Here is a 25,104-nt window from a genome sequence, read left to right as displayed (position 1 = left end):
TGATACACTGATATAAGCATCTAAAGTCCAAGCAAAAGGCCTACGCATCTCATGTCATTCCAAGTTTTTAAATACACAATCAAGATAAACTTAGTGTGTTTGTGAGATATTCGTTACCTAGATATATAGGATCATGCTTTCTAGGGGTTCAACCTAGAATAAGGCCAAAAATAAATTTCAAAAATACTAAGGAAATGAGAATTTTTAGAAAACATAAGTAATGAATTTTCCTAGAATTTACAAATCACCTGAAAATTTATTTGATAATAAGAGTCCTAATCTATTATACACATTTCTAGTCATCTTCGTAGATTACTAATTCAGATTCTGGTAGTGGTTTAGTGAAAATGTTAGTCAGATTTGACTTAGAGTCAACATAGTTGAGTTTAATATCTCCTTTGGTGACGTGATCTCTAATGAAGTGATGTTTGATTTTAATATTTTTGGTTCTTGAATGATGCATTGAATTTCTAATTAAGTTGATTGAACTAATATTATCAATATAAATTTTTATATTTTTATATTCTAAGTTTAATTCTTTTAATGTATGCATCATCCATAACGATTGTGCTACACACTCACTCATTGCTATGTACTTGACTTCAGTAGTAGATAAAGAAACATAATATTATTTTCTACTAAAATAGCTGACAAGTGATGGTCCAAGTAATTGACATCCACCACTTGTACCTTTACGATCTAATTTACAATCGACATTTTCTGAGTCAGAGTAACCTATAAGTTTAAAATTAGGTATTCTAGGGTACCAAATTCATACATTTGGTGTGCCTTTTAAGTATCTACAAATTCTTTTTACATTAGTTAAGTAGGATTCCTTAGCATGAGTTTGGTATCTAGCACACATACTAACTACAAATAAAATATTAGATTGACTTGCAGTTAAGTATAAAAGACTGCTTATGATACTTTTATAATATTTTAGATCTACTGATTTTCCATTTGAATCACTATCTAAAGTTGTGTTAGTCACCATTGGTGTTTTTGTTTCTTTAGTATTTTTCATTCTAAATTTTTTAAGTAATTATTTTATGTATTTTTTTTGGTAAACATAATTTTCTTCATTTATTTGTTTAATTTGTAATCCTAAGAAATAGGTTAGATTACCTACTAAGCTCATTCCAAATTTTTGTTCCATTAAGATTATAAATTATTGCAAAGATTCTGAGTTTGTTGAACCAAAAATTATGTTATCTACATATACTTGGGCTATGAAAATATCTTGTTTATGTGATTTTATAAATAAAGTTGGATCAATTTGACCTTAGTTTAATCCTTTGAAAATTAGATAGGAAGTTAACTTCTCATACCAGACCCTTGGTGCTTGTTAAGATCATACAAAGCTTTTTTTAGTTTAAATACATGGTTAGGATGATCTAGACTCTCAAACCCAGGTAGTTGACCTACATAGGCCTCTTCTTTTATTAGCCTATTTAAGAAAGTAGATTTAACATCTATTTGATAAAGTTTAAATCCTTTGTGGGCTACATAGCTTAGTAGCATTCTAATAGACTCAAGTCTGGCTACTGGGGCATAGGTTTTATCATAGTCAAGTCTCTCTACTTGACTAAACCCTTTTGCTACTAGTCTAGCTTTATTTCTAACAATTTTTCCATTTCCACTTAGTTTATTTCTAAATACTCATTTTGTTTCTATAACCTTTTTATGATCGGGTAATGGTACTAAATCTCACACTTCATTTCTTTCAAATTAGGCCAGTTCTTCCTGCATGCCAATAATGTAGTCTGGGTCAAGCAGGGATTCTTCCATTATTTTGGGTTCAATCTTAGAAATTAAAGATATTTGACTTAGGTTTCTAAATGATGATCTAGTTTGAACTCTTAGTTTTGGATCACCTATTATTTGTTCAATTGGGTGGTCTGAGCTGACTTTAATTGTTCTAGATTCAGTTTGTGTTTCTTGTGGTTGATTTTGTTCATCTTTGTGATCATCTATTTGATTTTGGTTTTCACTTGCTCCCCCTAGATCAATGCTAGCTTTAAAGAAATCAATTGGTTGGTATTGAGGTTGAGTTGAGTTGGATTCTTTAGAGTTAGTAATTTCATCAAATTTTATATTGGTTGTTTCCTCAATTCTTAGAGTAGTTTTATTGTAAACTCTATATCCTTTGTTGTTTAGGGAGTATCCTACAAAGATTCCATTTTCTACTTTTGAGATAAATTTTTCTAAGTATTCTCTTGTGTTTAATATATAAATTGGACTTCCAAATACCTTAAAATATTTAATATTAGGTAATTTATTATAGCAAATTTCAAATGAAGTTTTATTATATTTCTTATTTACTGTTGTTCTATTTTGTACATATAAAGTTGCACTAACAGCTTCTGCCCAGAAATATTTTGGTAGCCGATATTCATTAAGCATTATCCTAATAGCTTCTTGAAGAGTTCTATTTTTTCTTTCAACTATTATATTTTGTTGATGTAACGACCCGGTCCTTTGGCCTCTTGGGCGGCCCTTGTGGTGGCCCAACTGGCGGCCCTTATGTCGTCGGCCCATTTGGCGACCTCTTATGTCGTCGACCGACGACCCTTTAGTCGTGTCGTTACTCACTAGGACTTTCCACCCCTGGCCAGTGGATTTTTGCCTTCCCCAGGATTCGAACTCTAGACCTCCAGGCTTAAGTACTAGAGTTTATGAATCATAGTAACCAAGTGAGATACTGCCAGGGGTGGAAAGTCCTAGTGAGTAACGACACGATCAAAGGGTCGTCGGTCGACGACATAAGAGGTCGTCAAATGGGCGGACGACATAAGGGCCGCCAGTTGGGCCGCTGCCCAAGAGGCCAAAGGACCAGGTCGTTACAATAAAAAGGCGTCTTTTTATTGTAACGACCCGACCCATTTGGCGGCCCATTTGGCAGCCCATTTGGTGACCCTCGGGTCGTCGACCGTCGACCGTGTCGTTACTCACTAGGACTTTCCACCCCTAGTCAGTAGATTTTTGCCTCCCCCAGGATTCGAACTCTAAACCTCCAGGCTTAAGTATTAGAGTTTATGAATCCTGGTAACCAAGCGAGATCGACGACCCGAGGGTCGCCAAATGGGCTGCCAAATGGGCCGCCAAATGGGTCGGGTCGTTACAATAAAAAGACGCCTTTTATTGTAACGACCCGGCCCATTTGGCGACCTCTCATGTCGTCGACCGACGACCCTTTGGTCGTGTCGTGTCGTTACTCACTAGGACTTTCCACCCTTGGCCAGTGGATTTTTGCCTCCACCGGGATTCGAACTCTAGACCTCCAGGCTTAAGTATTAGAGTTTATGAATCCTGGTAACCAAGTGAGATGATCTCACTTGGTTACCAGGATTCATAAACTCTAGTACTTAAGCCTGGAGGTCTAGAGGTCACCAAATGGGCCGACGACATAAGGGCCGCCAGTTGGGCCGCCACAAGGGCCGCCCAAGAGGCTAAAGGGTCGGGTCGTTACAGTTGAGGTGTATTAGAACACAAGAATTCTTCATGGTACCCATTTTCTAAGCAAAATTTAGTAAACATATGATTTTTAAATTCTCCACCGTTATCACTCCTAATTCTTTTGATTTCTGAGTCTTTTTTATTTTCAGTTTGTTTACAAAAATTACTAAATATTTCAAATGCTTCATCTTTATTTTTTAAGAATTTTATACAAGTGAATATTGAGTAATCATCAATTATTACTAAACAATATAAAGTTCTATTAATAGATTTAATCACATATGAGTCAAATAAATATAAGTGTAATAATTCAAATATTGAATTGGTTTGAGTTTTATTAGTTGGTTTGTGGGTTGATTTGGTTTATTTTCCTTGTTAACAAGCATTACAAATTATTGAGTCTAAGTTGGGTAGTTTTGGTAGTCTTCTAATTAAGCCATTTAGTTTGGTGAGGTTTCTAAAGTGAGAGTGAGACAGACTTCTATGTCATAGTCAGGTTTCCTCCTTTTATGTCAAGTGATACTTAAGTGAAGAGTTGACTAGGTTAATTGTGTAAATATTATTATTCCTAAATCTAATTAATTTTATTGTGGGATCATTCGTATACTTAATTAAACATTCAGTCACTACAAGAAAATCCTCATTCAACAACACTCAAACGACAATGATTTTATACCAAATCATTGTTTTTTTCCTTTTAACAACGGTTTTAACAAAAACCGTTGTCTTTTAGAAATTTTTTTTTGGCCTACGACAACGGTTTTTAAAAACCGTTGTCTATTTATGCTTTTTTGGGACTACGACAACGGTTTTTAAAGTCTACGACAACAGTTTTTTAAAACTGTTGTCTATGTGCGCTTTTTTTAGAATTATTACAACGGTTTTTGAAAATCGTTGTCTATTAAGTGTTTGTTGAATACTGTTGTTTTTTTTCTTTCGCCACTTTTTCCCCTTTGTAATTTTTTGTCACTGCGTTTTATCTTTCCCTCTCTCTGAAATTTTTTACCACCTCATTCTGCCCCTTTACCTTCTCGATCCCTAAAATCTCTCACTTGCTCTCTCGTTTTCTATGGTGATGGTGAGCGCGCGACTGTGGGATTGGAGTAGAATGGAAGGATAGAAGAAGGCTTAGAGGTTTTCAATGCTCAGTGATCTCTGTCGAGGCATCCTAAACCTCATCGCGTACCTCTGATCTGCAGCCACGGATCGTACCAACGGCGACCTCAACAACCTTGGAAGATTGTCGCATCCTCCAATCATCCCTAGCGCGACGTCTCCCATAGAGAAGGAAACTCCTTTCTAGTATATCAATTCCCCCTTCGTTATTGTCCGATCACTTTTCTCATGAGATATTTTCCGGTTAAATCGAATAATTTATGGGTATGCAGCCACTTCATGGCACTTGGCTGATACCGAATGGATTTTTTTTGCTACAATGATCGTTATCGACGATTCTTTGGTGATGAGTTTGTTTAGTAATGATTTGTTTGTTTTGATTGATTTTTTTTTTTTTTGCATCAACTTATTGCTGTCGTACACACACTAAAAGAGGGCGCTATTAAGACTGCACATTGAATCTATTCATGGCATGAGATTTTAGTTGATCGGATTGACTGAAGTGAAAAACTTACGATTAATTCCATGCTCAGCTTTTAGCTGCCGCGGCAATGGCCTTCTCTGCTGCCTTCTGCCTTGCCACTTCCATTGCCTCTCATTTAGTTGCCTGCTCCCTTTCCAGGAGTCTCGACCCTCGCCTCTCGACCGTTATCCATCCCCCCCTCTTTGAGGAATGTCATCTCAGAGAGAACTGCGTGGCCCCTTCCTTGTACTACATTTTTCTCTTATGTTACAACGAAGCCAACCTCCGACTCCAACCTCCTTCAAGGTGTCGACTCTGAGATCAAGTGCGCATTGGAATCTGACGATTATGACAGGGTGTGTCAAGCCAGGAAATTATCTTATTTAGGAATTCAATCAATTCTCAATCTAAATGTCGCTAATTTATTCTCTTTTCTTTTTTAAACAAAAAACAAAAACACTTTTCTAGCCAATTAATTCATGTTGTTCTTGATATGCGCATGGGTTTAGCAGGTGGAGGAGATACCAAGTGGCTTTCCTTTTGAGATCCAAGATGAGAAGGGAATAAACACTATTACTCTGAAGAGAAACTATCATGGAGAGAGAGTATCGAGGTCATAGTTTCCATGCCTAGCCTTTGAAGAGAAACTATCATGGCTTGCCTATGAAGGACTTGATTTTAGGTTTGTATTCTTTTCCTTCATTTTGTTATTTTGTATGCTTATGTTAAGGAACAACAATACAATATTTTTTTTGTGTAGTGATCTGGATGAGAATATGCATAAATCCTTTCACAAGTATCTAGAGATAAGAGGAATTTCCCCTTTGACAATCAATTTCCTGCATGAGTACATGATAAATAAAGACAGTCGTGAGTATTTGTTGTGGTTTAAGAATTTGAAGCAGTTTGTCCAAAAGTAGAATGTTTCAAAAAAATTCAATAGATTTTCATTTAATATAGTCTTATCACGAACTCATGATTCTTTATTAAGTTTTACTACCAATGTGATGTATGAGTTGTTTCTGGATGGTTCGGTGTAGGGAAAGATGATACTTGACAATTGTATGCATTTGCCACTTCTTGACATGTGCATGTCCTTGTAGATGAGGCAGTAGGGTGATCTACAATGCTTTAGACTAGCTCTTTGTGTAGTATGCAAACCAAATGCCAAAGATGCTACAACAATTCTATATTTAAACGTGACCAACCAGCCATCTAGTTGAATTAACTCTCTAGCTTGATTGGTTAGGAGTTTAGTGTGTGTATATATATATACACTAAACTTTGTAGAAAATGGTAAATGGTGGGAGAGTAAATAGTTGGACATGTATCAATTTTGTAAAGAATGTGCAAGATAATTTGGCTAGGGGATTTTGTCATGAGCTTGCTCAGATGTGCCAGATATCAGGAATGATATGACTTCAACATTTTTACTACAGCATATGATTTACTACATGCAACTTAATTCTTAATTATCTTATATGAAGAAGAACCACATAGATCATTATTTTTATCTACATATTTTATAGGAATTTTTCTCTAGATCTTGTGCTTCATCCTCTAACTATTCGGCCTGATCATGTTGAAAGAGCGCTTTCAGCATGCTATCATGATGCAATGACTATACTCCAACCTCAAGAAAAGGAGCTTGATTTGCTTATTGTAATATTGCATGATAATGATGGTTCTCTTTATGGTATGATGTCTTTCTTGCACTTGATCTTGTTCGACACAACTTGATATTTTTGCTTGTTGACAAATATCAATTGGTTGAACCTTTTAGCTTTAATTTTTTTCCTTTCCTTGTTCGCGTTATTATTATATGCCATAGTTATTACAGGTGATCAAAAGCAGGTATGTGAGACTGACCTTGGTTTAGTTTCACAATGTTGCTTGACAAAGCATGTTTTCAGGATGAGTAAATAGTACCTTGCCAATGTTAGCCTCTAGATCAATGGAAAGGTGAGTACGTGGAAGGTGGATCTATTTTTCTTGTTCTGCTTTGTGTTACTAAGGCTTGATTCATAGGTTGGAGGAAGGGGCTCAGTTCTTGTCAATGCATTGTCAAGGCACATTCCTCTTGTTAGCGACCGACCAACTATAATATTTGGTGTTGGCGTAACACATTCTCATCCTGGGGAAGATTCTAGTCCTTCTATCGCAGTTGTAAGTAATTTTGTCAATCTTCATTTCTTAGTCTATGTATAGTTGCCTTGATGTATCCTTACTATCACATGCAATGTATTAATATTTCATTTAGACAAGAGATTGCTAGAATCAATATAAAAATTCTGTTAGCTTAATGCAAAGTTTGTTCTTTATATTCAAATTTAATTGCATGATTCATTATCCTTTCTCTTTTTTATCAAATACAATTACTTAAATGAGGGTTAGTTTACATTGTTTAAAGTTCAGACATGTTTGTATTGTAATGCTTCATAGTAGAATAAAAAGACCTAACTAGTTGAGGGGATAATGACCTTATTTTGGATATTTTTATCTTCTAATATATGTTTATATTTTGCAGGTTCTATTGACAAAGTTTCCTAGCATGCCACCAACGTTCCAAGTAACATCAAATGTTGTCCAGGATTTGACAATTACAAGTAATATTCACTCAACAATCTATATTTCTTTATCTATTTTCTTCATAATTAATTAAATGCATTAGTTGAACATAACAATTAAAATAGACTTATATGGAACATGTTGGTCTATGTTCCCGTATGAATTGCACTTTTATTTGAAGCAGAAATTCTTATGCGCATGTTGATCCTTGTTACTAGTGTTATCAAGCACTAACATTGCAAAATAGTATGACAACTGACAATCAAGACTACATGGAATAATATCATCCTCAAAGGTACACGCACTTGCTGTATAAGGTTTATACACGCACTTGCTGTAAAATTTTAGTATGAAAATAAGCTCGTTATAATTTTTCATACGGATTGAACTTCCTTAATTAGTATTACTCCAAAAAAGACATATTTGCATTCTCTGCATAAATGCAGCAGATTCATGTCTACAAAAATGATTTGCTCCTATTTATAAAAAATAGGACCATGTTAGTTGCAACTCACAAGAATTAATTCTACTTTCATTGGATTATAATTTCTTTAGTGGGATTGGCCATATGTGATACACGTTCATGTTTGCAAATTTCATACTTCTCCTTAATGTATTTATTGGACTGCTACTCCAGATGCTTCCAAAGCTTATTTCTGCCATGAAGGGAAGTCACGCACAACATAGTTCACCATCGAACTTCAAGTTACATGTGAAATGGGCTCCTGATGTCTATGATCCACCATGCACCTTACTATCACACACTGTGAAGAAGAATCACCATCAACTTCCCAAAGCAAGGAAAAATTATTACAACAAGCACAGGACCAAGTCAGCTTGAGGAAGTAACAATGATAGAAGAACTGCAAATAGGAGCCTAACCAGCTATAAGACTTCAATGCAAGGTTTACAACAAGCACAGGACCAAGTCAGCTCAAGGAAGTAACCGTTGTCTTTTCATACTATTGGGATAAATTTTATTTGAACATGAGATATGCTTCTTCTTTTGTAATTGTAATTCTTGTATAACTAACATTTTGAATGATATTGATGTAGGGAATATTCTTTCTTGATTATAATTCTTTATTATATATTTAAATTGAAATCTGATATATTGGTATTAAAAGATAATAATTTAAAAGATAACGGTTTAAAACCATTATTGTTGTCTATCACCCTCAAAGACAACAATTAAAAACCGTTGTCATAGCCCCAAAAATGATTATAACTGGCAGTGTTATTAAAAATGCTCTAAATAATAACGATTTTAAACCGTTGTCTTTTCATTCAAAGACAACGGTTTAAAACCATTGCAAAATTGTTATCTTTTCATTCAAAAACAACGGTTTAAAACCGTTGTCGTAGCCCCCTACTTTTAACAACACTGCCAATTACAACGGTTTTAAAGGGCCTATGACAACGATTTTTAACCGTTTTCTTTTAATGTTTTTGTTGTAGTGAGTAGATATAAACCTAACCTTATACTCTGAATCATATAATTGACTAACACTAAGTAAGTTGAATTTGAAATTTTCAATAAGCAATACTTTATTAATAATTAAATTAGATTTTAGTTCAATGTTATATATTTCAATTACCTTAAGTTTGTCATTGTTTCCAAAGATAATTATTCCTAGTCTTTTGAATGTCAGTTTTGTGAACATTGTTTGATCCCTAGTCATATGTCGGGAGTAACCACTGTCCAATATCCATTTAGATTTCTACAAAGAGTAGGAGTAAAAAAAAAAATAGCTTAAGTGTTAACTTAACTTTGTTTAAGTTGTTTTATTTTGACTTTAATTTTAACTTAAGTTTACATCTCACCCAATCGATATTTTCAATCAAGGGAATCCTATAATTTTGTAAGATGAGTTAAGTTAAATATCATGATTTGATTTAATTTGCATTAGATTCAAGTTTAGCTTTGGATTCAATAAGCAGATATTCTTTGGATAAACGTCTAAGCTATGGTGAGTCACTTGGACATCATTAGAGTAATTATACCTTTGAAATTTTCTAAATAGTTCTTCCCACTAAACTTAGTATGAAACTTTAGTCTAACTAGCTAGGATTAGTAAGGGGTAGCTTCAGTTAGTTCCACTAAGCCAAATGCACCAGGTCGAATCCATATCTTCCTAGACATGCATAGACATAGTTTTCCTAACCTATTATCATCCAAAATTTCTCCAGTGTTGTTTGTTAAGTTAAACTTTTGCCCCTAATTAAATTAGTCTTAATTACTCGGGTGAGTAAACTATTATTTTGCAAGTGCCAACTAATTTAGTGTCTCCCCCTGAATTATTAAATTTGGGTTTAAGTTTTATGTTTATGTCGATTAATTTTATAGTTGCAGTAAACTTGAGTATAACTTGAGTTTAGATTGAATTTTAGTTATTTGATTTAAATTTAGTTTTTCGATTTAAATTTGATTTGTTTGATTTCATTTTATATTTTAGGTTTGGGTTTGAATTTGTTAGTTTATTTTGATTTGGTTTTAGGTAATGAATTTCATTTTAGGTACATAAAATTGATTGAGTTCTACTTGGTTTAGACAATATTTTGGAACTCTAGCTTTGGTTTGGTTGTTATTTTGACTTATTAATGAGATGAAAGTTTTATTTGTTGAGCTAGATTTTTATTTGTTGACCTAGATTTATATTCGAGTCCGAACTTATTGTATATAGCTTTTTGTGATTTAAGGATTAAGTCTAAATTCTTTAATCTTGTGGTGAAGATTTCTAATAATCCTTTAAGTTTATCGATTTCACTTTTTAAAATCATATTTTCCTCCTTAAGTTTTATAGCTTAATTTGGATTTCCATTTTTAATTTGAGTATTAATTTATTCCTTGAGGTATTGATTTTCCTCAAGGTGTTTCAGTTTATTTTTTTAGATTTAATTAATTTTTTATTAAAATATGTAATTATTTTAAAGAATTTTGCAGTTAAGATAGATAATACTTCGTTCGAATCTTCTGAAACGAGTGTGGACTCGTGGCTTGATTCATATTCGGACTCTTCTTCTTGATCTGAGTCACTTTTCGATTTAGGTCCGGTTGTCATGAGTGTGAGGTAGCTGGCTTGCTTCTGATCTTCTATGTCTGATTCTTTTGAGAAGGATTCATCCCAGGTGACGTGGAGTGCCTTCTTTTTCTTTATTTTCTTAGACTTATCCTCCTTCTGATTGGGAACTTGTGCTTGAAATGCCCCTTTTTGTTACATTTGAAGCACATCATCCTCGCCTTTGCGTCATTGGGTGTAGATTTGATCACTTTTTGTAAATCTTTATTTGTAAAGTTGTTCTTCCTTATAGTGAACATTTTTCTAACCATGTTCACTAGTTCTCCTTCTTCGTCAACTTTTGAGTCAAATTCATCTTCTGACTCAGGCTTGGCTTGAGTTCTAGTCTTCTTTTCTTTTGATGGACCTGCAAGAAAAGCTATACTCTTCTCAGCTTGTTTAGTGTTAGTTTATTCATGTAATTTTAATTCATAAAATAATTCATATAATTTTAATTTAGATAGATTCTTTGAAACTTTATAGGCATCTACTATAGATTCCCACAGTGCATTTCGAGGAAAGGAGTTGAGAGCGTACCTTATCAAATCATGGTTCTCAAGTTGATGCTCGATTAGGTGAAGACCATTCAGGATATTCTTTATTCTGGTATGGAGCTTACTTGTAGTCTCACCAGCCTGCATTTTAATGTTAAATAGACTATTCAAAAGTAAGTTGCTCATAGTTACCTTTAAATCAATCGTGCCCTCGTATAATTCGACCAACTTGTCCTACAGCACCTTCGCATTCTTGTACGGGCCGATGCAGTTCAGTTCTTCTTTTGTCAAACCACACTGAAGTGTATTCAATGTCTTTGAGTCGATCTGAGCCTTCTTCTTGTCTTCTGGATTCCATCTTTCTGGATTAATCCTTATCCGATGGTGAACCATTAATCGATATTCGTCTTCAGGTACACCTCAATTCTTCTCTTCCAATAGGGAAAGTCATCCCTGTTGAAGAGTGGGGGTGAGCAGTGCTATAACCTTCTCCTTAGGCCATTAATGATAGATCCTTGCACACAAAAAATAAACAAACAAAGAAATCTCAATTCTAGGTCTTGGATTAGCAGTGTAGGAGATAATAAAAGTACTAAAACTCGATTGTTATTAGAATGCAGCGGAAAAAAAAGTTAAGAAGAAAGAATGAAGAAAGAGAAAGATAAGTGCTAACACAAGTAATTTTTTACTTGGTTCATAGCCTTCGATGACTCTTACTCAAAGGCACACACTCGTTGAGTGCTTTTGTTGGGCAATCCACTAATAATTTAAAATATTACAAAAATGAAGTACAAGAACTATAAGGAAATGTTACCGACAATAGAGAACATGAGTAGAATTTGATTGTTGATTGTTGGAGGAGCATTACAGCATTGTAAGAGCTTTTTCAAAGCAGTACGCAAGAGCGAAAGTTGAAGCACTTGATATCCTGAAGCTACTGGTCGAAGCCTCTTTTTAAAGCCTTGTCCGGGCGCCTGGATCCCCTCTCGAGCGCCTGGACTATGCTGATGTTGTGAGCTCTCTTCAGAACTTTATTCTTGAAGTTTATCCACCTTTGGGCGCCCAGACCTCCTTTAGGCACCTGGATTGTTAACGTGGGTCAGCCAATCACTATGCTCCAGCTACGCGTGAAGATGAGTTTTCACTAGTCAGGGTGCCTGGAGCAACTCCGGGCGCCTGGACCACTCGGGTGCCTGGCCAGGCAACCTCTAGGGCACTCTGTTGCGAAACTTGCCCGAGCACCCAGAGCAACTCTGGGCGCCTGGACCACCTTTTTGCCAACTCCTTGTTTCTGAAAAATAGGATTAGTTTAGGCAATAATATATAAACAATAAATTGTGATAGCTTCCAGACTATTCGGTCCTGACTTTGAGTTTCGCTAAAACTCTTGGTCGAATCGACGCCTACTGTTCCCTCAACCGAGAACATGCCCTCACTGGATCTCTTCTCCAGTTACTTACCTCCACTTACCAATCGTAAACTTCCTCCTTGATATCAGGTTCCTTGACCCACCAGACAACCTGAACTTCCTTCCAGATCTCAACCAACCCGGACTTCCTTCTATCATATTTCAATCAATCTAGACTTCAGCCTGGTGTTTCGGTCCTCTAGACCTATTAAGTTCATATCCTACACACTTAGTAGACAAATTAGATAAACATAACATCTAACTTTAATCCATTTATCATTCATCAAAATTTAGGTTTGATCATAGGTGTCAACCGCACCAACAAATAGGAGTCGGATAGAGTGACTATTAAGATAGGATCTGGGTAGACCGACTATTGAGGTAGGAGCCAGGCAGAGTAGTGATTGAGATAGGAGCCGAACAGAGCGATGATTGAAATAGGAGTCAAGCGGAGTGATGATTGAGATAGGAGCCGAGCAGAGTGGTTATTGATATAGTAGCTGAGTAGAACAATTATAGAGAGGAGTCAGGCAAAGCAACGATTAAGATAAGAGCCAGGTCGGGCAGAGCGACGATTAAGATAGGAGCCGAGCAGAGCGGCGATTGAGATAGGAGCTGGACAGAGCGGCGATTGAGATAGGAGTCGAACAGAGTGACAATTGAGATAGGAGTTGGGCAGAGCGGCTATTGAGATAGGAATCAGGCAGATGGACTATTGAGATAGGAGCCGAGCAGAGCGACTATTAAGATAGGATCCAAACAGAGCAACTGTTGAGATAGGATCCGGGCAGAGCGACTATTGAAATAGGAGCCGAGCAGAGCGACTATTGAGATAGGAGTCGGGTAGAATGGTGATTGAGATAGGAGTCTGGCAGAACGGCTATTGAGATAGGAGCTGGGCAGAGATTAAACAAACTCGACTGGGGAGTCCTTGGGGCGCGTGAGTCGTACACACTTATAAATCACCACAGGGATGAGAGTCTGGGAGGCGTGTGAGCCATGCACGCTTTTAACTCATACTGTAACAAAAGCATGTACTGGGGTGAGAGTCTGGAATCCGATCGGATGGTAGTTGGCTCGCACTGGGGGTGAGAATCTGGAATCCAATCGGATGGTAGTTGGCTTGCATTGGGATGAGAGTCTGGAATCCGACCGGATGGTCATTAGACGGAGAGTCTTGCTCACTTATAACTTACACTTGGGCGAAAGTCTGGAATCCGACAGGATGGTCGTTGGACACGAGAGTCCTACTCACTTATAAATCGTACTGGGGTGAGAGTTTGGAATATGTTCATTAGATAAAAGTTAATATAGACAGAGGATTCTCCTTAAGTATGGTAAGGTTGGGGGTAATTCGTACTCCATGGGCAATTCAACTTCTTACCATTGACATTTTAGAGATAGTGCTTGTTGTACACAAGTTTCTTAGGGTATTTTATACGGCCCCATCCCCTTGGGATGCTAGCTTAGCTACGTCTTCGACCGGCCCTACACAACTTTTCTATCGAGCAGAGGACCCGTCTACATAATATCCCGGATTGAGACATTTCCTCGGTTGTCCTTCTCCCAGGTCTTCCTCATTTCCTTTCTTCTATCGTTTGATGAGCCACCCGGATCTTCTTTCCCATGAGGTGGATTGGTCGTCGGACAGAGATGTTGGGGTTAATAGCCTGCTGCCTCTGGATTTGAGGCGCAATTTTAGGCGGAGGCAGGCCTAGTTCAGCTGTTCAGCAAGAGTCCCGAGCAAACTGAAAGTAGTTTCTTGTGTCATGAGTGTGAGACCGGTGATAAGTACAGTACTGGGCTTCCCACGGGGAAAGCTTGTTGATAGGGGCTCGAATAGCCTCAACCCGCTATGCTACCCCTGCTTCTTGAACCGGAGGGAGATTCGGTTGGGGGTCCTTAGGCCAAACAGGAGGTGGTGGTGGCCTCCTCTCTATTCAAAAGGTTGGAGCGGGGGTCTTTACTTCCTTCTTTCGGGTGGCTTGACCTTACTCCACTTTAATGTATTTAGTTGTTTTCCCCAGCATATCGTCGAAGTCCTTTGTGGGTTTCCGGAAGAGGCCTTGGAAGAAATCCTCCTCTAACTAGCCTTGAGAAAAGGCGCTTATTAATATCTCAGAGGTCGCGGACGGGATGTCCAGCGCCACCTGATTGAAACACTTGATGTATGCTCTCAAGGACTCTATAGCCTCTTGCTTGAGAGTGAATAGACTTGTTACTAGCGAAATGATACAAGAAGGCATTTTTGAATTCCTTGAAGAAGGTGATGGACCCAACTTGTAATCTATCGAACCATCTTAGTGTCAAGTCCGAAACAGTAGTAAAAAAACACTCAGCATTTTATGATATCGCTATATTGGTGCAGGAGAGTAGTATTCTAGATTTTCGAAGGTGATCGTCCAAGTCATTGCTACCTCCATATTCTCCAAAGGAGAAGGGTTTAAAACCCCTAGAGAGTTTCTCGTCTAGCACTTCCCGAGAGAAAGGAACACTGGGTTGTTCAGACATCTCCTGAATAGCTAAGGCATTTCCCCTCTTCAAGTCCCTTGAGGACGAGTTCCCAACCAAGGAAGTATGAGATCATTAAATTTTTGTGTGACCTTCTCCAAGGGCTCGATACAATGCTTGGGGGAAGTCACATAGCTGCTTCCTCTTGGACCTTCTATTCGAGGTGGAGGATGCGTCTCTCGAGGCCACAAGTGCGCGACAGAGGGAGAGAATCCGCAATCTATTTTTCTGAGGTCATTCGCGTCTTGGCCTCCTTGAATGGCTCATATTCCCTTGCCGTCATGGTGGCATTGATTTTATTAGTGTCCTCCATCTTCACATTTTGAAGCAAGTGAATGTGTTCCCACAGACGATGTCAAATTTGATCCCGTCTAAAAGTTGAATTAGACGGAGGTGCCGATGACGAGGGCAAGAATGTTGATGGAGAGAAGACTCATCCCTGGGACCAATGGAGAAAATAGGGGGGATGATCACCAATGGTACCCACAAACCTACAGAAACCACAGACCAAGCACTTGAGAGCATTAGAGCGAAACCAGGAAAGAGGTCACTGGCGTAGGTCCTCCGATGCTTAAGTTATAAAGACGTCTTGCAGAAAAAGTATAAAAGTAGAATTGTAGTAGACGCTTGTGTGTGAGCGAGCACACGTACCTAGCCAACGGAGAGGACCTCCCTTTTTATACTACCTTTCATAACCTCCACAAATATCAAGCATCAAAGAATGTCGAGTGTCAGAGTATATCAGCTGATAAAGGATGTGAACTCCCATTGGGTGGAGGAAGGTTTCGCTTCATGCATATAACAGAGCCTCAGAATATTTCTTGACGAACAACCATTACTCTCTGACAAGTAGTTGTGATTCCTTGACAATGTTGTCTCCTAGCAATAATCTACCCGACATTGTGTCGACTGGGCATAGACCAAGAGCTATGCAAATAAGAATAGTGTCTGCCCGACATGGAGCAAGCCGGGCATAGACTGGAATTTAAGCAAAGTGGAATGAGGTCCGACCGGTATGGAGCCGGCCAAGCGTGAGCTGGAAGCTATGCCTTGAGAAGTGAGGGGATTGAGCCCTTGGAGTTCGACAGGCATGGAGCCAACCAAAAGTAAATTGAGGCGATACCCAAGAGAAATAAGGAGACTGGGCCTTTGGGGTTTGATCGGCATGGAGCCGACCGAGAGTAGACTTGGGCGGTGCCTAAGATAAATGAGGGGACTGAGCTCTTAGGGTCCGACCGGCATGGAGTCGACCAGAAGTAAATTAGAGTGGTGCCCAGGAAAAATGAGGGGACTAAGGCCTTGGGGTCTGACGGGCTTATTATCGACCAGGAATAAATTAGAAGTCATATGCATAAGAAATGAGAGGACTGAGCTCTTAAGGTCTGACTATAAGAGTCGGTCGGGCAAATGGGAGTGACCTGCTTAGACGTGTAGTCCTGACTTTAATCATCACCTCCTTTTAACTTTTGATTATCCCATCATCTTAACTGTCATCCCCACACTATTACTGGGGTCTCCCAGTATTCCCCGCATCACTCCACCTAGAGCAAGGTCATCTTCAGCTCACATCAGTAGAGCTCATTTTGTACTGCTAGAGTTCATATTTCCTAATCAATTTGATTCATCATAAATATTTTCATGAAGAAGATATCACAGGAAAATTGTTTTTAATGAACTATTAATTATGAAGGATGAAATGGAAGATGCTCTTCAATATGACAATGTGAAAAATAAAGAACTACTCTATTCATTCACCAAATGGAAGATGCTCTTCAATATGACAATGTGAAAAATAAAGAACTACTCTATTCATTCACCAAATGGAAGATGCTCTTCAATATGACAATGTGAAAAATAAAGAACTACTCTATTCATTCACCCATCAAGAACTAGCTATTACTTCACTATGGCATCCCTCACTGTTCAGTGTTCACTGGCCAAAGAATCGGTATATCCACTAACAGGAACAACTAACTCAAGGAAGAGTTGCTCATTGATTCCAAAAGAGATGAAATTAGTCCAGACTTATGACCTCACTTGGTGTACTCGAGGATGGTGTAGAAGGGATCCAGATACACGGCACTGCAGCTGCAGAATCCGGCGGCCACGCCTAGGCGGCGGAACTCCTCCTCGGTGCGTTCTCTTCCCTGCGTCCTGTAGATGGTCATCACGAATATGTCGCCCTCCAGCAGCGCCCTCGTCCTCCGGCTGTCGTCCGTCTCCTCAGGCAGCACCGGCTCGCAGGCGATCACCTTCCCGCCGCCGCCTTCCGGCAATGCCTCGTAGCAGTTCCTCAGTATCGAAGTGCACTCCTCATCCGTCCATGTAGTTAGCACCCACTGTGGAATTAAGAAAGATTTGATTTTTCGCCTCGAAATGATAGAAAATATCTTAAATTACGACGAACAAATGTTAATTGCAGGTTTTGGAGGTGTTAATTACTTTCATGAAGATGACATCCCCGGCTGGAACGGATTGGAACATATCGCCACCGACGTGCTTCACTCCTGAACCATTACAAGCTTTTTAGGATTTTGATTTATTGGGCCAATGTTTAAATCGGGATGGCGTCGATGAGCGAGGAAGCAAAAGAATGAGGACTCACCAGGGAGCGGCGGCGCCGCGTTGACAACCTCAGGCAGATCGAAGTTGATTCCTTGCTTGATGTTAGGGAACCTCTGCATGATCATGTGGAGGCAGGAGCCGGAGCTCCCACCGACGTCGACTAGGGTCTGGACATCGCCGCCGAAACCGGCGGCGCCGTACCCAACAAGGAGCGTCTCCATAAACGGCTCTGACACCCCCTGCATTGCACGCTGCATCAGGGCGTTAGCCTCCCGGTCGCCTCCGTAGTACGCGTAGGCAGGCACGCCGCCATTGGCACGGGCGAAGGGCTCCGGCCCGGTGGGATCGAGCACTGCCTCGTGGATCTGCGGCCACGCGCGGACCAGCGCGTCCTGGTGGTGCTGGAGAACGTAGGCGGCGTAGGACCCCCCGCCGGAGGAGGAGGGCACGAGGGTTCGGCCGACCGCGGTGAGGGCGTAGCGGCGGGCGGCGGAGGCGCCACAGCGGGTCTCGGCGAAGACGCCGTAGCTAGCGAGGAGGCGGAGGAGGCGCTGGAGGATCTCGGGGTCGGAGGAAGGGGGAGGCGGTGGGCGGAGGAGGGCGAGGATCTCGGCCGCGCTGAGCGGGGCGTTGAGGCCCGATTGCCAGACGGCGTCGGGGACGTTGAGGCGGACGACGGCGTTGAGCGCCATCGGAACGGAGATCATGTTGGCCAAATCCATCATCGCCAGGCGGGCTTCCTTCGCCATCTCCGACGATGCGTAATCACCGGCGCCGGTGCTCGCCGCCATTGTGTTCGAGAAAGATGAATTGTCTAAATTGCTCGTCATTGCCGACCCGTTGCCGATGAAGACAGGACACGGATCACGTGAGGCGTCCGAGATAAGGAAGGTGCGGATGGAGCATATCGTACGGATATTTAAACGATTTTAAAAATGCCTCGACATATATTAAATTAAATTGTCGGTAGCTTGCGTTTTATAAAAATTTAAAATATATTTTAATAAAGATAATGATGAATAAAATACATTAATAAATTTCTAAAACTATTTTAATATATCCTCTCAGATAAATTCTGAGATCGTCCTTCTAGTCATCACTTCTTGCGGCTTTATCGGTATAACTTCATCTATTCTAGTTCCATTTAAAGATTTAAAGAATTATTTTGTTATAGTTTTTCTTTAAAATATTTATTTAAATATTTTTAATCTTTTGCCAATTCAAACCGAACACATCACTTGACAGCACATTTATGACGAGAATTGCGATGGGTTGGAAGTAGCCAATTGACTATTCAGAGTATTATTTTTATTTAAAAAAATTCCAAAGCACATTTCACATCTCGTTAAAAAATATTATTATCATATTAATAATTTTACCTAATTTAAATAATTAATAGTCATCTTCAAATATCAGTTATAATTATTATAATTCTACCCAATATTGTCCGAAAATCGATAAGATGAATGTTAGAGATGTGGTGCTCCTACTGACCTCCTGTTGACTCTGTTTCCTCCTACAACATAAGTAGCGTTAGTGCCGAGCCAGAGAAGGGATCCCCAATGATGGCCCTCCGACGTTCAAGTCAGTCTCTGACGAAGTAAGAAGAAACAAAAAGAACTGTAACGCAACAGTAGAAATCGTGAAAAAAATATATCTCCGCCGATGCTTTGGACCCCCTTTATATAGTGCACTGGAAGAGCGTGTGCACGTTTCCCAAGGTGAGCACGCATCTCAAAGCTTTCCTAAAAAGATATGTCAGCAAAGTGTCCCTGACATAATACCTTAACGGATCAAGCATATCTCTGAAATGACAGTGGAAGTTTCCGCCGTACGATCTCCTGTCTGACCATGCCGCCTGTCAGCGGCACTAGCTCCCAAAAAGATGTCGCAAGATATCCTTCTGTGTCTATTGCTTGGCCGAGCGGAATGATCGCACGGCCGGAATTCTTCTATCCTTGCACTGTCTGCTGTCACGCTGAGCAGGATAGCCGCTCGGCTGAAAGTCCGCTATCCAAGTGTCGTTCGTTGTCGGGCCAAGCGGGAGGTCGCTCAGCCAGAAGCCCACTGTCCATATGCTTGATTGATGGACCGAGCAAGATAGCCACTCGATGGGTAGTTCACCGTCTGCGTGCTCAGCTGATGTTAAGTCTATTGCTAGTCCGAGCGGAGGAGCCGCTCGGCTTGGCTTCTGCGCGTCCTTTGAGCGTCGGTTTGATTACTCCTTGTGCCGAAGACAGTGGGTCGGTGCTTAATCCCCGATCGATGTATGTCTCGCCCAACCGACCAACACCGTCCACTCGTTGACTTTGACCTCTACCGTGACAGTAGGGTGAGACCCCTCCTAATTACCGTATCACTATCATTAATCTAATTTAATTTGATAAAATATTATTAGAACAGTTTTAATTAAAAATATTATAATTTAAATAAAAATTATAAAGATAAAGTAATTGATTAAAATTTAAATAATTGTAACCAACAGTTATATTTTAGAGCTCATCAAAGTTAACCTAATTATATAGTTTTAATCGAAATTGATATAACAATACATCCTTTTTAAAAAAAAATTTAAATATATCTTTTTAATGATAATAAAAATGATAGATGCTTTTTATCTTTGTACAACAAAATTAAGAGAAAAAAAATATAAAAGAAAATCCTTCAATTTAGTAAAAAAAAAAATGAGGTAGATAACACCACGATTGATTCGGTCTAACATAAATTTCACATTGATCTTGAGGATTAGCAGCACATGGTCCAACAGCTTAATATCTTATGATTATACGTCTCATTTAAAAGAAAAATCTATATATATATCATAATTAGTGATCGAAGATCGAATAGTAGCAATAACTTAACACTCTTCCGTCGTAGTCCGAGGTAATTTAGCCCAACTTTAGACAGAGAATGCACTATTCTAATAAAACGAAGCATAGAATTCATCTTAAAAAAAAATAACATTATTATTTTTAAAATATATAAAATATATATTCTTTAGAAAACAGTTTTTTCTTAGTTTTTCTCTAGAACATCATTTCTTTTCTTACTAAAACGAGGCTCTTTTATTTTCTTTATCTAGCTTCGTCACAATATTTCAAAAAAAAACTTCTAAATAGCATTTACATAAGATTTTAAAATTCATAAAAAAAAATATTTGCAAAATTAACACTTTAAATGCTAAATAATAAAACACACAAAAAAGAACATCAGTACCTAATAATAATTAACCAATGGAATAATTATATATCGATACTACCATTTAATGTACGATTATTTGCTTAAACAAATAAAAATGGAATAGAAAAAATGAGTTCTAAATTACACTGGATAGCAAACATAAATACACATTAAAAAAAAAAACTCAAAGGTCAACTATCTGTCATCAGCTGCTTCAAAGTTTCCCTATGTAGCATATTGATCTCCACTGCTACTTCAGCAACTAGCATCAATCAGTAGATTTTATGAGCTTTACTCAAGTCAAGAAGATCATAAATATGAATATGTTGAAAGCAAAATTGTAAAGATCTGAGTTCCTTTTCTTTCCTAAACCGCCACAAACATCGTTGGCAAAACACCGAATCGTACACCGATATCAGTATCAGCAATTAAGACTAGGAGCAAGGTGTTTGGTGAAGAAGGTCAATGTTATAAGCTAAGTATTCTGTGATAAATCACCTACTTAAATAGTATTAATTACTTTTTTTGTTCTACCAAGTGTTTGGAAATAGAATGAACAGAATTATCAAGCCACTGAAATGAAGAGAAAAGTTATCTAATTTTCAAGGAAATCTAGAAGAATATATCAATGGAATGATAACATTACTTGCTGGTTGGCACAAGAAAACAGCTTGAAGCTACTGAAATAACTCCAACAAGTAGAGGGATATAGTGTCGAACCAATGGCACTTACAAAAACTTAAATGCTCCACAATTGTGAGCTGAGATGATTGAATCTTTGTTGGATTTCTGAAGTCAAACATCTTCATTCTCATCACATTGGGATCTTGATAGTATTATAACCCTAGCTCCAGAAGTAAGCCTGCAAGAATAAACCAAATCAAAGTTGAAAGAATGAAATTCGAAACCAAAATTAAAGTTCAGTGACAGGGAAAAACAAGCAATGTAACTCAACTTTCTTCGATCTTGATCACCTTCTCTTTGACTTCTCTGCAAGATTCTAACTCAGTGGATGAGCCCTTAACTGGGTCGAACTCTGTTGATCTTTTACTTTTATCGGTTGAAGAATGGGGAGGGGAAGGCCTGGAAATGTCCAGCCCTGCATAGGACTTCCTTGCATCTGAAATGGGGGATATCTTTGCCGCATTCTCGCCCGACATGAAATTTTTGTTGGATGTGTTTTTGGTAGTCCTAGAGAGACACTTCAGTTGAGATGGCTCTCCTCTCTTTTCGCTCTCCCTTCTTGAACAAGGCATGTTGTAGCTCCTATACGTTAGGGAATTGTTAGTCTACATACGAATCTAATAAAATCCTGTCAAAAACCGGCATTAGCATAAGACTGAACACTGTTTCAGTGAGTAAAGGTAAGTGTTAAAACAAGCCAATTGCTAATATGTTTGCAAAAGCAATAATGTTCTCAAGATTTTGAGCCGAAGTTGGTACTTCATGTTTATGATCAGTATAGTAAATCAGTAATGTACCTATCCTCATTGAAGGAAGACGATCGCTTTAGCTTAGGTACTCCTTCTAGTTGCCCCTCTTTGAACTTGTTTGTTTCGACCATGCTCCCACTGAAATGTTGCTTCTTGTTCAGCCTCGGGACTATTGTTCTTTGGCCCTCCGGCAAGAAACTGATCTCCCCAAGAACCATGGAAGTAGAAAGCATTGGAGGGGTGAGCTTTGTATCGGCGAGTCTTGGTTTATAGTCCGGCTCAAAGCCAATGCCATAGTTGTCTTTCACAGAGATTGACCCACAGGTAATCAGATGCATCAGCATGTTTGTTGCTTTAAATTTTGACACAGTTGAGAGGGAAACTTCTTCTGCCTCCCCATTCCTATAGTTGTTCCTTAAGCTTACTTCTTCTCGTATCAAGGATTCGAGTGTGTTCGTCTTCCCGGATAAAGATAAAGTACTTGATGGAGAACTCTCGGATTTAACAGTCTCGGATTCCTCCTTTGCATTGTAGCAAATTTCTAGAGGGCTATCATCAGTTGAGACACCAGTCGTCCGGGTACTCAATCCATTCCTTCTCCTCCCTGTGAATTCGGTTTGAGTCGAAGCATCTTGAGCAGCCCCAAAGAGCTTGCGGACACTGTGCTCTGCCGGCTTAGGAGAGCTGATTTCACAAAGTAGGGAAGTTCTCCTGCAGGGCTCCGGCGAAACATTGCCGGAGGAGTCTGATCTGTGGCTGTGAGTGAAGGGGGAGAGGTCACCTTCTTGGGGAGAGGGAGGGGGAAGCTTTGCCTCCTTGATTAGAACCACGGCTGAGGAAGGTGAAAAGGAAGCTTCTTGGCTTTTGTAGCTAACAGGTGGTTCTTGCATAGAGTTGCTGTTCTTCAGATTCTGGATCTTGGCATTGCTCGAATCCTGATCTCTCCGATCTAAATCGAGCATAAAATTCATCAAGCAAACCGTAGAGAGAGAAAGAGAGAGAGAGAGGAAAAATCCATGGATTACCTGGAGGTGTTTGATCCAAGATCTCCGACCCCTTGAGCACATACTCGTTGCCCTGCACCGGAAGGATCAGATCATCTTCGGAAAGGTCATGCCACACAAATCCATTCTTGTAGCTCCTGCAACAGCAGCAGCAGATCGCCGCTCAAACCTACAGTACGGTTCTTCCGATCCTAAACAATCCACGAATCCTTACCTCTTGCAAGACCACGAATACAAGGCGGCCATCCTCTTCCCTCGCAGCACATTGAGCCTATCGATCACATCTGTCCAAAAGGAGAACACCGTTACAAATCAAACTCCCCCAAATCGCTAATTTTTTGCGGTCAAAATGGAAGCTTGCTTTTTTACCTCTGAGGAAGAGACCGTCCGCGGAAGAGAGAGGAACCTCGATGAAGTGCGGGTGCTCGAGGTGGCGATTCCTGCAAAGGTAGTACACCACCGCAACCTTCCTCCCTTGCTGCTGCTGCTGCACTTGGTGCTTCGCCGGCGGCTCAGTCCAAACCTTGGTTCTCTCCGGACTACCTTGCGGCGGCGCGTACCTTCTCATCCTCGCTTCCATCCCCTTCTCACTCCCTCACTCCTCGATTTCACATCGACTCCGATCCAAAAGGCGGCTTCTTCTCATCAAAATGGCATCGATCGAAAGCACGCAGGGATCCAAAATGGCAGCTTGAGATTATGGCACCAAGAAGAACTCTTGCAGTGCAACCAGTGAGAATCGTATAATAGCAGGGGAGTTGGTGGGCGGCGCCTCGCTATCAACCCAAAAGCGGAGAATTCTACGTAAACAGGAGGCTTTCCCCCTTCAATCTCGCATCTTGGTGTGGAGTTTGTAGCGATGGAGGCGGAGAGATCTCTGCACACCGCCGTCAAATTAGATCTCCGAACAGTTTGTATGTATCATACATGGTGGCTCCTACGTAATGTTGGAGGATGTAAATGAAGTCTCCACCGGGTGCCCGGGTGGCAGATGTATCATTTCCGTGATCTGATGATAGAACACTTAGGATAAAGCGTACTCATCTTTTGTTATAAAAGAGGAAATAAATGAAAAAAAAAAAAAAAAAATTAGCCCTAACTTAAGATTATCCGATCCGATCGTATAAAAATTTCCTACCGGTCATCCGACAAATCCGAGAAGCGCTGGTAGAGGCTTCTGAGAAGAAGCCGGGTAACTTAAGATTACATTAGGAAAAGTTGGATAAGGATGTGGACATCTTAAAAGACATTTAACCAACTTGACAGCGAAACCTATGAATGCACATGTGCTCTGATCCTTTTTTATTAATGGAGTGTTCTTCTTGTTTCTTAGTGTTTTTGATTTCTTCTTAGTCTTCAAAAATCAGCAAATACACTAAAAGATTTTTCAAAAGATGTATTGTAGGGTAAGCAAAACCCGCATTCCCTGCTGAATTGATATCTTTAGTATCTTTACTTTAGAATGCTTTGTTAACATGCTTTTTGACTGCATTTAGCTCCGAACAAGCAGATATTAGGGAAGCTTTCTCTCTTACCAAAGGCTTCCTTTTAAGTCAATCTAATTAGAGTCTTCTGAATGGATTCGCCATGAGACTGAAAACAGGAACCAATATCGGTTAACTATAGCACCTCCATTATTGCCTAGAATAAGAAATTCCTCAGTGGATAAGTGGCATTCTGATACTTAGCTTTTAATTTGTTAAGTGCAAACACTGTTCTTAAAACCCTGACTGAACTCATTGGTTCGACAATGCATTCGTTTCTGAAAAGAGAAAAGGGCACAAGAGAGCAAAGGCACATGATGGTTGCAGAATCAGAATAAAGTGAAAAGAGTGTGTGATCTGAGA

At 39.3% G+C, this 25,104-nt stretch overlaps 3 protein-coding genes across 4 annotated transcripts; 1 reads left to right on the top strand and 2 right to left on the bottom strand.

Moving 5' to 3' along the window:
- The first annotated feature begins 5,123 nt into the window (after window positions 1-5,123).
- On the top strand, window positions 5,124-5,955 carry LOC122022826 (uncharacterized protein At2g39795, mitochondrial-like). Its single transcript, XM_042580940.1, has 4 exons — window positions 5,124-5,219; window positions 5,314-5,391; window positions 5,548-5,648; window positions 5,796-5,955. The coding sequence occupies exons 1-4, from the start codon at window positions 5,124-5,126 to the stop codon at window positions 5,953-5,955; spliced, it is 435 nt and encodes a 144-aa protein (XP_042436874.1).
- A 10,829-nt stretch (window positions 5,956-16,784) lies between these two features.
- LOC122024535 (nicotinate N-methyltransferase 1-like) lies at window positions 16,785-18,504 on the bottom strand. The gene is made up of 3 exons (XM_042583189.1): window positions 17,681-18,504; window positions 17,518-17,582; window positions 16,785-17,414 (listed from the first exon to the last, which is right to left on the bottom strand). The coding sequence occupies exons 1-3, from the start codon at window positions 18,468-18,470 to the stop codon at window positions 17,109-17,111; spliced, it is 1,161 nt and encodes a 386-aa protein (XP_042439123.1). The 5' UTR covers window positions 18,471-18,504; the 3' UTR covers window positions 16,785-17,108.
- Window positions 18,505-20,866: 2,362 nt separating this feature from the next.
- On the bottom strand, window positions 20,867-24,266 carry LOC122024247 (protein SOSEKI 3-like). 2 transcript variants are annotated; one of them, XR_006123383.1, is made up of 7 exons: window positions 23,627-24,266; window positions 23,472-23,541; window positions 23,279-23,394; window positions 22,302-23,202; window positions 21,775-22,086; window positions 21,554-21,682; window positions 20,867-21,082 (listed from the first exon to the last, which is right to left on the bottom strand). XR_006123383.1 is itself a non-coding variant. In XM_042582823.1 (6 exons), the coding sequence occupies exons 1-6, from the start codon at window positions 23,835-23,837 to the stop codon at window positions 21,616-21,618; spliced, it is 1,677 nt and encodes a 558-aa protein (XP_042438757.1). In that variant the 5' UTR covers window positions 23,838-24,266; the 3' UTR covers window positions 21,183-21,615. The 2 variants fall into 2 exon arrangements, 1 of the variants encoding a protein (XP_042438757.1); XM_042582823.1 differs by lacking the exon at window positions 20,867-21,082 and having other exon boundaries at window positions 21,183-21,682.
- Between the last annotated feature and the right edge of the window lie 838 nt (window positions 24,267-25,104).

The sequence above is a fragment of the Zingiber officinale genome, chromosome 9B (genome assembly GCF_018446385.1).
Source record: "Zingiber officinale cultivar Zhangliang chromosome 9B, Zo_v1.1, whole genome shotgun sequence".
Lineage (NCBI taxonomy): Eukaryota > Viridiplantae > Streptophyta > Magnoliopsida > Zingiberales > Zingiberaceae > Zingiber > Zingiber officinale.
The sequence above is the reverse complement of the archived record's forward strand: the minus strand, read 5'-3'. Positions and strand labels throughout refer to the sequence as shown.

Coding starts and splice junctions, on each gene's coding strand:
- LOC122024535 (XM_042583189.1), bottom strand. CDS start 18,470: ATGACGAGCAATTTAGACAATTCATCTTTCTCGAACACAATGGCGGCG. Junction 17,583..17,680: donor CGCGGCGCCGCCGCTCCCTG/GTGAGTCCTCAT, acceptor GTAATGGTTCAG/GAGTGAAGCACGTCGGTGGC. Junction 17,415..17,517: donor GGGATGTCATCTTCATGAAA/GTAATTAACACC, acceptor TTAATTCCACAG/TGGGTGCTAACTACATGGAC.
- LOC122022826 (XM_042580940.1), top strand. CDS start 5,124: ATGGCCTTCTCTGCTGCCTTCTGCCTTGCCACTTCCATTGCCTCTCAT. Junction 5,220..5,313: donor TCGACCCTCGCCTCTCGACC/GTTATCCATCCC, acceptor GTTACAACGAAG/CCAACCTCCGACTCCAACCT. Junction 5,649..5,795: donor CATGGAGAGAGAGTATCGAG/GTCATAGTTTCC, acceptor TTTTTTGTGTAG/TGATCTGGATGAGAATATGC.
- LOC122024247 (XM_042582823.1), bottom strand. CDS start 23,837: ATGGAAGCGAGGATGAGAAGGTACGCGCCGCCGCAAGGTAGTCCGGAG. Junction 23,542..23,626: donor GGACGGTCTCTTCCTCAGAG/GTAAAAAAGCAA, acceptor CCTTTTGGACAG/ATGTGATCGATAGGCTCAAT. Junction 22,087..22,301: donor TCTTCCTTCAATGAGGATAG/GTACATTACTGA, acceptor CCTAACGTATAG/GAGCTACAACATGCCTTGTT.